At 46.6% G+C, this 13,717-nt stretch overlaps 1 protein-coding gene across 5 annotated transcripts in view; it reads right to left on the bottom strand.

Annotated features, from left to right (window-relative positions):
• Nucleotides 1-558: 558 nt before the first annotated feature.
• The window catches only part of gabra3 (gamma-aminobutyric acid type A receptor subunit alpha3), a 140,909-nt gene continuing 127,750 nt past the window's right edge, over nt 559-13,717 (bottom strand). For 4 of the 5 annotated variants that reach the window (XM_036967506.1, XM_036967510.1, XM_036967508.1 and 1 more), the window contains 2 exons: nt 11,605-11,810; nt 559-2,415 (listed from right to left, as the gene is read on the bottom strand). In XM_036967506.1, the coding sequence (XP_036823401.1) occupies nt 2,074-2,415; nt 11,605-11,810 (548 nt within the window). In that variant the 3' untranslated portion in view covers nt 559-2,073. The remainder of the gene's footprint in view (nt 2,416-11,604; nt 11,811-13,717) is intronic. The other variant, XM_036967509.1, reaches the window with a different exon arrangement.

The following is a 13,717-nucleotide window of genomic DNA, read 5'->3' as shown; positions in this document are numbered from 1 at the left end:
CATATTTTAGCATAACATCTGCCTCTCCTTCACCCCTGCTTTATGTATGTGGATGTGTAAAACAGTTGAACAACGTTTCGAATGATTTGTAGCCTGCAGTGTGGTATGTTGAACAAAACATGCGTTTTCCTATCCACAGTCAACCCTTGTTATGCAAATCATAAGTTACACAAAATTCAACCAAAATCTATAAAATGGGAATGAGACAACACGGGAAATGATCATATTCAAAAATAAGTAGCCTTTTCTAAATCAGACCTCAAACGTGTATCACAATCTCATGAAGAAATGAACACAAGGGTCAAAGCTTTCATCAGAAAACATCCGTTAACCTTGTACTGCAGTGGGCTGAATCAGGGTCACACAGAGTGTTTCTGGGTAGTCTTAAACACATCTACTTTGAAACAAGAGTATACACCTCACACACATGATTATGGGCTTAACAAAAAGAGGACACCTGTACCATGTCAGATACAGAGTTGAAATATATTCAATTTTAAGTTTGCATCCCAATATGACTTTTTATATACATTACAGAAGACTGAAATATAACAACACTGTTTGACTTAGAAACACTGGATCAGGTTTATTGAAATAATGTTAATTGATTATGATATTATGACAAATATTAATAACACCCATGAGGCCACTAGGTCATTTGACTGCAGGAAAGGGCTACCGACTAAAGTCCAGAATATTTACTATAGATAGAACATGGTTGACAAAATTAACAGATGAAAGTGTTACTATATAAATGTTGTCTATATTAGCTATATTAGAAGTCAGTCTGAGCTGATGATGTGTCAGAATACTATGCAAGCTATAAATCAAAATAATAATTCATTAAACTTCTATAGTGCTTTTCATAGAATCTCAAAGCACTTTAACAGCAAACAAAAAACTAATTCACAATATATCATGACAGGTCAATGAGCTACTGTATGTGGCTCACTGAGGCTGACCCCTGTAAGCAATACATGAGAATGTACATAGAGAATATTTTATAACGCTGCATCAGTCACATTATGATTACATTTCATCCAGTGGTAGTGACTCACTATTCTCTGCAGCTTCCCCTCTACCTTACATAGGCCTGAAGCATGATATGTGTTTGGAGAATTCACCTCGCTGACCATGTCCCCTAGGGACCGTGGGCTGTAGGTGGAAGGAGAGAAGGGGGAGCCGCCACACAGACCTAAACCATATAGTCCCCATATGTATCTGTGTGTGTGTATGTACTATATGTATGTATCTGTGTGTGTGTATGTTCTGTATGTATGTGTTTGTGTGTGTGTGTATGTACTGTATGTATGTATGTGTTTGTGTGTGTGTGTGTGTGTGTGTGTGTGTGTATGTACTGTATGTATGTGTTTGTGTGTGTATGTACTGTATGTATGTGTTTGTGTGTGAGAAAAGCTTTATTTTGATGATGTGAGTATTCAAAAAGGCACACTGCTTCTTTCTCTTTAAACATACTCAGCCTGTTAAAACAATAGGAGTCTCTGGACTGGAAAATACACAGGCAGGCCCGATAGGACACAAAAGCAATTCCAAATGATATTGCGTTGGGTCTGTTGAGATTCAGTGCTAGCAGAAGGGCAGACACTGAGGATTATTAATGATGTCCCTATGGAACTCTACATGCTGCCCCTGGCTATAAGAGCTCGCTATAGCGACAAGCAGCCAATGGCTCTCCTTGCTGCATCCTGACGCAATTCAGAGTGAATGGTGTGAGTGTGTGTGTGTGTGAGAGTGTGTGTTTACACACAGTGATTTACCAGGACCCGATCCTCTGTAATGAGCTACCATGAAGGATTCAAACACATGCTCCTCTTTATCATGTCAAGAGAAAAGAAAACACCATCCGGCTATTCTTTCAAACAAACTAATAAGCAGGTAACAACAAATTTACATTTATATTTCAACTATGTACATACAAATCTACGAGAATGTTTGTCTGCGACCTATTGAGACTTGCAAATATCAAAATGAAGTCCAAAACAACGATACAATAACATGTCGTGGATCTCTCGGCCTCTTGCAATCTCAGCCTAATATTCAGTCGTGGTGAGTTTAATTGTGGGTGGTGGACTTGGGAGGCGGCTTGCTGTTGATGTACGTGGCCCAATAGACCAGGTTGAAGATGAAGAACAGCACAGGGAAGATGATGCGTGAGATCTTGTCCACTCTGCTGACACGGTTGTAGGACTTTATGGCTTCCACGTAATTGTCATCCATTTTAGGAACCTTGTGGCTGTGGTGGTGGTGGTGGTGGTGTTGGTGGTGTGTAGCTGTAGTGGCACTCCTGGAGACGGTGGTTAAACCTGGGTCCTTTGCCTCGTTGAGGGTGTATGTAGTTCCAACAATGTTGAATGTGTTATTGGCCTTTTTGGAAAGAGAGGCAGATTCTCTTCTCTGTAAAGAGAAGAGAAACAAAGAAAATCAGGGCTGAATCAACTTAACAAAGGCCTTCTTCTCAAAATGACAAAACAGGGACTGTTTTGACTTGGGGTGCAATGATGCTCAAGATGCATGATGGGAACAGTATGACATCCCTATTCTGCACCATTGGGTTCAGAACCAAGCTGAAAGAACTCAGTGTATGGATTGGGGCTGTAGCCCTCCCAGCCTGGACAAAAGGCCAGGGTCATAGAACATTACGCATTTACGCTCCAATAAGTGGCAAATCACATGAGCCTCCTCAACAAAATATACATACATCATAGTTCACAGTGAGAATAGGGCCACCCCAGGGCCTGGCATGCAAGAGACTTGTTACAGAGCACACGGGTCAAAAGTTTATGAGCTAAAATTAAGTCCATGGGCAATATCATGGTTTAATTTCCGAGAAGCTTGTTATTTTCCGTACCACCGAGAGAAATGGAGCAGAGCAGAGCAGAGGAGTGGGTAGGGCTGGTGGCACTGGAGAGTTAATGGTAGGATGAGAGCAGAGCAGGATGAGTAGCAGAGCACCTGTAAACAGGTCTGACAACCTGCACTCTGAGGACTGGTCTGTACTGAATATAGGACTAGTGGTACTGAATATAGGACTGGGACTGTACTGAATATAGGACTAGTGGTACTGAATATAGGACTGGGACTGTACTGAATACAGGACTGGGACTGTACTGAATATAGGACTGGGGATTTACTGAATATAGGACTGTGACTGTACTGAATATAGGACTAGTGGTACTGAATATAGGACTGGGACTGTACTGAATATAGGACTGGGGCTTTACTGAATATAGGACTGGGACTGTCGTGAATACAGGACTGGGACTGTACTGAATATAGGACTGGGACTGTACTGACTACAGGACTGGGACAGCAATGAATATAGGACTGGGACTGTACTGAATATAGGACTGTGCAGCACTGAATATAGGACTGGGACTGTACTGAATACAGGACTGGGGCAGCACTGAATACAGGACTTGGACTGTACTGAATAAGGGACTGGGCTGTACTGAATACAGGACTGGGACTGTACTGAATATAGGACTAGTGGTACTGAATATAGAACTGGGACTGTACTGAATATAGCACTGGGGCCTTACTGAATATAGGACTAGTGGTACTGAATATAGAACTGGGACTGTACTGAATATAGGACTGGGACTGTACTGAATGCAGGACTGGGGCAGCACTGAATATAGGACTGGGACTGTACTGAATACGGGACTGAGGATATACTGAATATAAAACAGGAACTGTACTGAATATAGAACTGGGAAAGTACTGAATATAGGATTGGGACTGTACTGAATACAGGACTGAGGCTGTACTGAATATAGGACTGGGACTATAATGAATATAGGACTGGGACTGTACTGAATACAGTACTGGGACTGTACTGAATATAGGCCAGATTATTAGATTAGATTAAGAGAGGGGGACTGAATGAAGGGAAGGGGATATTCAACAGATGGGTTGGAGACAGTTTTAGGTCTCAAAATCATGCCTTAAGGAATCCTCAGCTGATACTTTTTCAATTGTCAAAAATGCACCTACAGCTGATTAATCCAATTGCTGTATTACATTAGTATTGCCAGGCTTGCATCAACTAATGATCAGCACCAACCTGGCTGGCACATAAAGGTGTGGCTCAACGTATAAGAAGGGCAATTGGGATAGAACAACCAGGGCACTATGATTGATTTTTATCTTAAACCACAGTATCAAGGAGAACGGGCCGATCCAATTGGATAAGCAGGCCAGTCAGGGGGGCTAACACAGCGGGTAATGGATTGCATTTCACCTCAGATGTACGAGTTGAATGGATGGATAGTAGGCTACAGAATGCACAAAGGACACCAGCAGCAACTTAACCATCCATTCCAAAACAACAATCTACCAGGGAAACCTTCCACCCAGAGGGGATTCAGAATAAAGTAGCAGTAGTGGTGTTAAACAGAGAAGGAGTATGCTGTCTGTCTATCTGTGATGATGGCTCGGCTGGGCTGGGTCGGGGCTCTATCTGATGGGCTGGGCCAGGGCTCTATCTGATGGGCTGGGCCAGGGCTCTATATGATGGGCTGGGCCGGGGCTCTATCTGATGGGCTGGGCAAGGGCTCTATCTGATGGGCTGGGCCAGGGCTCTATCTGATGGGCTGGGCCATTTCTCTATCTGATGGGCTGGGCCGGGGTTTTATCTGCTGGGCTGGGCCGGGGCTCTATCTGATGGGCTGGGCCAGGGCTCTATCTGCTGGGCTGGGCCGGGGCTCTATCTGCTGAGCTGGGCCGGGGCTCTATCTGCTGGGCTGGGCCGGGGCTCTGTCTGATGGGCTGGGCCGGGGCTCTGTCTGATGGGCTGGGCCGGGGCTCTATCTGATGGGCTGGGCCAGGGCTCTATCTGATGGGCTTGGCCGGGGTTTTATCTGATGGGCTGGGCCAGGGCTCTATCTGATGGGCTTGGCCGGGGTTTTATCTGATGGGCTTGGCCGAGGCTCTATCTGATGGGCTGGGCCAGGGCTCTATCTGCTGGGCTGGGCCCGGGGTTCTATCTGATGGGCTGGGCCGGGGTTTTATCTGATGGGCTTGGCCGAGGCTCTATCTGATGGGCTGGGCCAGGGCTCTTTCTGCTGGGCTGGGCCAGGGCTCTATCTGATGGGCTTGGCCGGGGTTTTATCTGATGGGCTTGGCCGAGGCTCTATCTGATGGGCTGGGCCAGGGCTCTATCTGCTGGGCTGGGCCCGGGGTTCTATCTGATGGGCTGGGCCGGGGTTTTATCTGATGGGCTTGGCCGAGGCTCTATCTGATGGGCTGGGCCAGGGCTCTATCTGATGGGCTGGGCCAGGGCTCTATCTGATGGGCTGGGCCATCGCTCTATCTGATGGGCTGGGCCGGGGTTTTATCTGCTGGGCTGGGCCGGGGCTCTATCTGATGGGCTTGGCTGGGGTTTTATCTGATGGGCTGGGCCAGGGCTCTATCTGCTGGGCTGGGCCGGGGTCTATCTGATGGGCTGGGCTGGGGTTTTATCTGATGGGCTTGGCCGAGGCTCTATCTGATGGGCTGGGCCAGGGCTCTTTCTGCTGGGCTGGGCCGGGGTTCTATCTGATGGGCTGGGCTGGGGTTTTATCTGATTGGCTTGGCCGAGGCTCTATCTGATGAGCTGGGCCGGGGCTCTATCTGCTGAGCTGGGCCGGGACTCTATCTGCTGAGCTGGGCCGGGGCTCTATCTGCTGGGCTGGGCCGGGGCTCTATCTGCTGGGCTGGGCTGGGGCTCTATCTGATGGGCTGGGCCGGGGCTCTGTCTGATGGGCTGGGCCGGGGCTCTGTCTGATGGGCTGGGCCGGGGCTCTATCTGATGGGCTTGACCGGGGCTCTGCCCTATCTCATGACAATATCAGTGCAGAGGCTCTCAGCAGTGTCGGCTGCTGCCCCCTGGACGCCCTGAGGCTTTCACAGGGTATCGATTCCTCCTGATCCAACAACACCCCGGGCTCCTTATATCATAGCCACAGCTTAGATCAGCATAAGTGAGGGATAACTATTAACAAGCGTCTCATGACCCTTACCACAGCTCCCTAAGCTAATTTATCCCCAGAATCAGGTCTGCTCTCAGCCTACCAACCTGACATACACCCTGCTAGTACATACTGTATCTGCCAATCTGCTAGTGTAGAGGGGCTCCATAATATAATTCTAAATTATGTAGTCTGAGATACATGCAGAGGTAACCATAGCACAGGGCTTTGTTTGGAAAGTAATGTTATTCAAACATAGCATGACACAACAGCACACAAACATTTCTTGAGGGCAGACCAACTTTGTGTGATTATATGAATGCTTTCAGCAATCTTGGGGCATGAAGACTGCTTAGCGTGTGTGAGTGTCAAATCAAATCAAATTGTATTTGTCTCATGCTTCGTAAACAACAGGTGTAGACTAACAGTGAAATTCTTACTTACAGCCCTTCCCAAAAAATGCAGAGAGAAAAATAGAAAAATGATAATACAAGGAATAAATACACAATTATAACACGAGTAAATTATAACTTGGCTATATACACGGGGTACCAGTATAGAGTCGATGTGCAGGGGTACGAGGTAATTGAGGTAAATATGTACATATAGGTAGGGGTAAAGTGACTTGGCAACAGGATAGATAATAAGCAGTAGCAGCAGCGTATGTGATGAGTCAAAAGAGCTGGTGCAAAGGGAGGGTCAATGCAAATAGTCCAGGTAGCTATTTGGTTAACTATGTAGTTGTATGGCTTGGGGGTAGAAGCTGTTCAGGGTCCTGTTGGTTCCCAGACTTGCTGCATCGGTACAACTTGCCGTGCGGTAGCCGAGAGAACAGTCTATGAATTGGATGGCTTGAGTCTGACAATTTTTAGGGTCTTCCAATTACACTGCCTGGTATAGAGTTCCTGGGTGGCAGGGAGCTCGGCCATAGTGGTGTACTGGGCCGTAGACACTACCCTCTGTAACGCCTTGCTGACGGATACCAAGCAGTTGCCATACCAAGTGGTGATGCAGCCAGTCAAGATGCTTTTTGAGGCCTCCTGAGGGGAAACAGGCATTGTCGTGCCCTTTTCACAGCTGTGTTGGGGAGTGTGGTCCATGATTATTCCTTAGTGATGTGGACACTGAGGAACTTTAAGCTATCGACCCTCTCCACTACAGCCCTTCGTTGTGGCGTGCTCAGCTCCTTTGTTTCCTGTAGTCCACGATCATCTCTTTTGTGTGCGTGTGTGTGTGCACTCCTTGGCCCTGAATGGGGAGTGTTGGGAGATATTGCCTGTGTATCAGAGTGTGTATTTTAAGCACAAGGCTGAGTGTCTTGCTGTGAGTTTACACAGGGATCACAGAGCATCTTACAGCCTCTCTCTGGTTCTGTGTTTCTATGTTGGGATGTCTTGTGGCTAAGAGTAACGGTATCTATCCTGTACTGTGTGCGCACATGTGTCCGTCCATCCGTGTGTCAGCACATCTTGGGGCTATGAGTGTGTGTGTGTGTGTGTGTGTGTGTGTGTGTGTGTGTGTGTGTATGTGCGCACACTGATATTTTTGGAGCTATACTAGGATTGTGCACAGACATGGTTAGGGGAAATGTGTGTGTTTGTGTGTGTTTCCGTGCAGGTGTCCTGGCTTGCTGGGAACGCTGCCAGCTGTAGAGGTGGCTGGGCTCTACGTAGACCTGACTGCAGCCCAGCCTCATTACTACTGCAGAGTGTTACAGACTGTCTGTCAGCCAGCATGAATTAAACATGCTCTAAAATCCCTAATCAAGGTAAATGCTGCCTCTCTTTGCACTAATGTCCTTCTCCCGCTCTCTCTTTCCTCTTCCTCACCTTCTCCCTCCTCTCACAACTTATCCCCCCTCTCACACCTTCTCCCCCCTCTCACACCTTCTCCCCAGTCTCACACATTCTCCCTCCTCTCACACCTTCTCCCCCCTCTCACACCTTCTCCCCAGTCTCACACATTCTCCCTCCTCTCACACCTTCTCAAACCTTCTCCCTAGTCTCACACCTTCTCCCCCTTCTCCCACCTCTCACATCTTCTCCTTCCATTTTCTCACACCTTCTCCCTCCTCTCACACCTTCTCCCTCCTCTCACACCTTCTCTCTCCTCTCACACCTTCTCCCCCCTCTCACACCTTCTCCCTCCTCTCATACCTTCTCCCCCTTCGCATTGTGTATGTGCGCCATTTAGAGGGTGAATGGTCAAGACACAAGATTGAAGTGCCTTTGATCGGGGTATGGTAGTACTGTAGGTGCCAGGCGCACCGGTTTGAGTCAAGAACTGCAATGCTTCTGTGTTTTTCACACTCAATAGCTTCCCGTGTGTATCAAGAATGGTCCACCACCCAAAGGACATCCTGCCAACTTGAACACATTGTAGTCAACATGGGCCAGCATCCCTGTGGAATGCTTTCGACACCTTGTAGAGTCCACGCATGATGAATGCAACTCAATATTAGGAAGGTGTTCCTATTGTTTGGTATACTCAGCGTATGTTTCTAATTCAATAATTTCTTATTAGTCAATAATCACAGAAAGCTGACCGACCAATACGTCTGTGCCTGAATCCCTGTGTAACGCCCTGGGTCTCTAGTGGAGAGGAGAGGAGAGAGAAACCTCATTAGGTTGTATGAGAGTTGCTGCTACTGCTGCTGCCCAGGATAACAGGGCTGGCATGTCTAACAGGACACGTCTGACAAAAAAGGGCACCAGTGAGAGTCAGAGAAGCTCCACAGCCACTGAGCTAAATGACCTAACATCGACCCTCCTCTGGCTGTCCACTCCCAGCATCAACTGAGACAGCCTCTCAATGAGGTCACCATCTGACATTGGCCCTGTCCGGGGTGTCCTCGGATGGGGCCACAGTGTCTCCTGACCCCTCCTGTCTCAGCCTCCAGTATTTATGCTGCAGTAGTTTATGTGTCGGGGGGCTAGGGTCAGTTTGTTATATCTGGAGTACTTCTCCTGTCCTATTCGGTGTCCTGTGTGAATTTAAGTGTGCTCTCTCTAATTCTCTCTTTCTCTCTTTCTTTCTCTCTCTCGGAGGACCTGAGCCCTAGGACCATGCCCCAGGACTACCTGACATGATGACTCCTTGCTGTCCCCAGTCCACCTGGCCGTGCTGCTGCTCCAGTTTCAACTGTTCTGCCTTATTATTATTCGACCATGCTGGTCATTTATGAACATTTGAACATCTTGGCCATGTTCTGTTATAATCTCCACCCGGCACAGCCAGAAGAGGACTGGCCACCCCACATATGCTCTTTCTAATTCTCTCTTTCTTTCTCTCTCTCGGAGGACCTGAGCCCTAGGACCATGCCCCAGGACTACCTGACATGATGACTCCTTGCTGTCCCCAGTCCACCTGACCGTGCTGCTGCTCCAGTTTCAACTGTTCTGCCTTATTATTATTTGACCATGCTGGTCATTTATGAACATTTTAACATCTTGGCCATTTCTGTTATAATCTCCACCCGGCACAGCCAGAAGAGGACTGGCCACCCCACATAGCCTGGTTCCTCTCTAGGTTTCTTCCTAGGTTTTGGCCTTTCTAGGGAGTTTTTCCTAGCCACCGTGCTTCTACACCTGCATTGCTTGCTGTTTGGGGTTTTAGGCTGGGTTTCTGTACAGCACTTTGAGATATCAGCTGATGTACGAAGGGCTATATAAATACATTTGATTTGATTTTGATTTGACCTTCTCAGGAGAGGAGGCTGCGGCCATAGCATCTGATGACCAGGAATGCCATCCCCAACAGGACACTCAGCCAAGCGTCCTTCCACCATCTCTGGGGAACGACCTTTTGATTGCACTCTGACTTCATACCCACGTCATCCTCTGTGAAGCCTTTAAACGAGGATAAAGTGTGCAGCCTTTAATCCCTCAGCTCTCCTGAAGCTGAGGGATGGTGATGGACATGCTATCGCTCTCCGAGTGACCTCTACCCTCATGTATCCATCACCACAAACTGCCTGCTCAACACAACTCATAGAACACAGGACAGACATCCTGCTGCTGCTGCCAACAAGACAAAACTTCAAAGACAAACACGTTTCCACTTACTGCTTTTTAATTTGCAGAATCATCTGTCCCGAGTGACTACAGGAAGGTTTCATGTCAGCAATATGCCATGATGCCAATCATCCAGACGGCAAACAAGTCAACTTGCAAATAACTTAAGGAATAATGGGAGTGCTTGACTGATGTTTGCGAGTCCTTCATACTCCTGAGATATTTCTACATGTTGACTTGGGCTGACAGAAGCACACTTAAAAGACCAAAGAGAAGACTTCTAAATCGAGTCTCAGATATTACACTTTCAAAACTTCCCAGGAGTTCTCCACTTATTTTTAATATCATCACATCTGCTCACATGATACACACCCCCTGATTGCATCCAAACTTCCCCAAACTTTTCTAGCATTAAAAGGCCTACAAGCATTTTTACAGCCCCTGAATGTCAAAATCACAATGTTTAATGAGCTCTTCATATAACCCCATGCCTTAATTATCACTGTCTCTCACTGTCTCCCTCTATCTTGTCTCTCTGTGTGGGATGTACACTGTGTTTATGTGCTGTGTGTGTCTCTGTGTGTGAGATACACTGTTTTAATTTGTATGTGTGTGACATACACCGTTGTTTCTGTGCTCAGGATACCTGCTCTGGGTTTTGTCCTTCCCCACCCCCTGCCACTCACTCTGTTGTGTTCAGGCCCAGAGATCCTCCTCTGTTGGGCTGTTAATGAATAAATAAAGCGTCTCTTTACAGATTACCCAGGGCTGCCTTCTTCAGGAGGCCGGGATGGGACTTTCTATCAGTGTTTCCCAGGTACCATCATTCCTCATTCCCACTACAATACAATATGAGAGCTCTGCTCGGCTTCCCTCGCCGCATCTCTGAGCCATTAGCTCCGAAGACGCTCATTTTTCAGGAGGTTATCAGGGGAGGATAGATAGAGAGCAAATAATCTAGAATAAGCAAAAAGCCACTTGACTCTAGAGAGAGGGAGAGACAGCCTCATTTCAGACACACCATCTAGCAGATGAATATGGAGAATATGGAGACATCTGTGATTAGCTACTGTACTTCTCCACAACACCAGCAAAGCACACAAAGAGGGAACAAGGCTTTTAGGGGATCCACATTATACTGTTTAAACATTTTAGGTACTGAAAACTACCTCCATATATTGTAGGTTTCTATGTGATTGAAGTACTACCTCCATATGTTGTAATTGATTGTTTCTATGTGTTTGAAGTATTGAAACTACCTCCATATATTGTAGGTGTACTGTTTCTATGTGTTTGAAGTATTGAAACTACCTCCATATATTGTAGGTGTACTGTTTCTATGTGTTTGAAGAATCTCCATTTTTTTATTTGAACCTTTATTTAACTAGGCAAGTCAGTTAAGAACAAATTCTTATTTTCAATGACGTCCTAGGAACAGTGGGTTAACTGCCTGTTAAGGGGCAGAACAACATATTTGTACCTTGTCAGCTCAGGGGTTTTGAACAACCTTCCGGTTACTAGTCCAACGCTCTAACCACTAGGCTACCCTGCCGCCCCATATATTGTAGGTGTACTATGTGTTTCAACGTAATGGAGCCAGGCCCGGTAGCTACAGTACTCACCCTCATCTCCTGGGCCTCTTTCTTGCCATCCCACGCCCAACTGCGCTTGGTAAAGTAGTTGACTGTGGCAAACTCTATCAGGGCAGAGAAGACAAAGGCATAGCATACTGCCATGAACCAGTCCATAGCTGTGGCATAAGCCACCTTAGGCAGGGAGTTCCTGGCACTGATACTCAGGGTTGTCATGGTTAGAACTGTGGTGACTCCTGGGGACAAAAAGAAGAGAGGCAAAGGGAATGATAGGGTGTATTAGAGAGTGTATGAACTGACAAACACACACACAAACACACACATATGTACATTACACACAGACCCAACTGGGTTGAACTACAGTACACATACAGGTCTAGGATCTTAACTTGAGCCAGTCTCCTACAGCAGGAAAACAATCCTGCAGCATCAGGAAATGTGAATTATGCGGATTATAATTAATAAACATTTTTGTAGCGGTTGATACATTTTTTGTAAGGGAAAATCATGTCTGCAATTATAAAGTGGAGATGACAAACTTCAGAAGCCTTTTAAACCTCAAATACACTGCACGTTTTACATTTCCCCAAATTGTAGGAAAGTTGTCCTGCAACAGGGTGATCAAATTAAGATACTACATCTGTAACTGTGTTTCATGTAAAGAACAAAGTGCCATCCTTGAACATTCAGTACATGCTGTCACAGTGTGCTGTGACATATGGCCACGGTGAGGACATAAAAACCCAATTGTGATATAAACAAATGATTCAGTTAGGAGAATTAGTGATAAAGACACAGCTCCAATCTAACCTCTCCAACCCTGGCGCCAGCGCCAGCCCTCTACTACACTGACTCCATGAGTTTCACAGAACCGCAGATTGGAGGCGCCCCATAGAAGAGCTCCACTGAGCTTGTCTGATGATACACTGTAATCCCCGTATTGATACAGTGCAGGCGGCTAGGCAGTCCCCTGCCATCTGTCTGGAGAAACGTGGAACAACCACTTCATAGGGGGACGAGGAGCCATGGGTGGATGGGAGAGAGAAGGGGCTGCTTTAGAACAGTCACAGCAGCCTGACAGAGTGGTGCTGCACTTGATATGTAAACCCTGCTGGCTGATCACCTCATGGAAATGTGAGGGTCGCTCGCTGTGACCTGCAGCTTGAATGGGATGCCAACTACTACACAATGTCCATGATTGTAGATGAGGTAGAGGCCTACCTGGGGGCTCTAGAAATGAAGTGATTGGAAATACCTCCTCCATTGACTACATCCATTGTGATGGAGTCTGCATTGACTACCCCCATCATGTTTGACAGTGTGACACAGCCATCATATCCACATGAGGTTTCATTTAACTTTCCTGGCATTGTTTGACACTTGAGCATTTTGAGGAAAATTCCACTGCCAGTATGGATGTCATTACACAGGCAATCAAAATGTTGAAACAGAAACAGATTTGGCCATCTAGACCAGTAGCTAGAAGACATAGCACATGGGCATTCCAAATGTGGATGTGCAATACTCTTATTAGGTGTAAAAGGCCCAATGTTGATTTGAATCACAACGCAGAAAGAGATTTGAGAGGATAAATCAATTGCTGTGTGAAATGTGCATGTTTTCAAAGTCATTGTGCCCATGCGCCGGCCATTGTGTTCTACGTCTCAGCCAATTTAAAGAATGAAATGATAGGAGAGCAGAGAATGGGTGTCCATCAAAGCAGATATAAGCAATCATTCCACTTCGCCTGTTCCCACCTGCCTCATCTGTTAAAATAAAATAAATATAGGCTTCAAAAATGGACTTGTGCAGCTGAAGTACTCAATGTGAACCTGTGGGGCTTGTGTAGCTGAAGAGGTTAACTCAATGTGAACCTGTGGGGCTTGTGCAACTGAAGAGGTAAACTCAATGTGAACCTGTGGGGCTTGTGCAGCTGAAGAGGTACTCAATGTGAACCTGTGGGGCTTGTGCAGCTGAAGAGGTTAACTCAATGTGAACCTGTGGGGCTTGTGCAACTGAAGAGGTACTCAATGTGAACCTGTGGGGCTTGTGCAGCTGAAGAGGTACTCAATGTGAACCTGTGGGGCTTGTGCAGCTGAAGAGGTACTCAATGTGAACCTGTGGGGCTTGTGCAGCTGAAGAG

This window comes from Oncorhynchus mykiss, chromosome Y (assembly GCF_013265735.2).
Source record: "Oncorhynchus mykiss isolate Arlee chromosome Y, USDA_OmykA_1.1, whole genome shotgun sequence".
Taxonomy (NCBI): Eukaryota; Metazoa; Chordata; class Actinopteri; order Salmoniformes; family Salmonidae; genus Oncorhynchus; species Oncorhynchus mykiss.
This window is presented reverse-complemented; position numbering and strand designations above follow the sequence as displayed.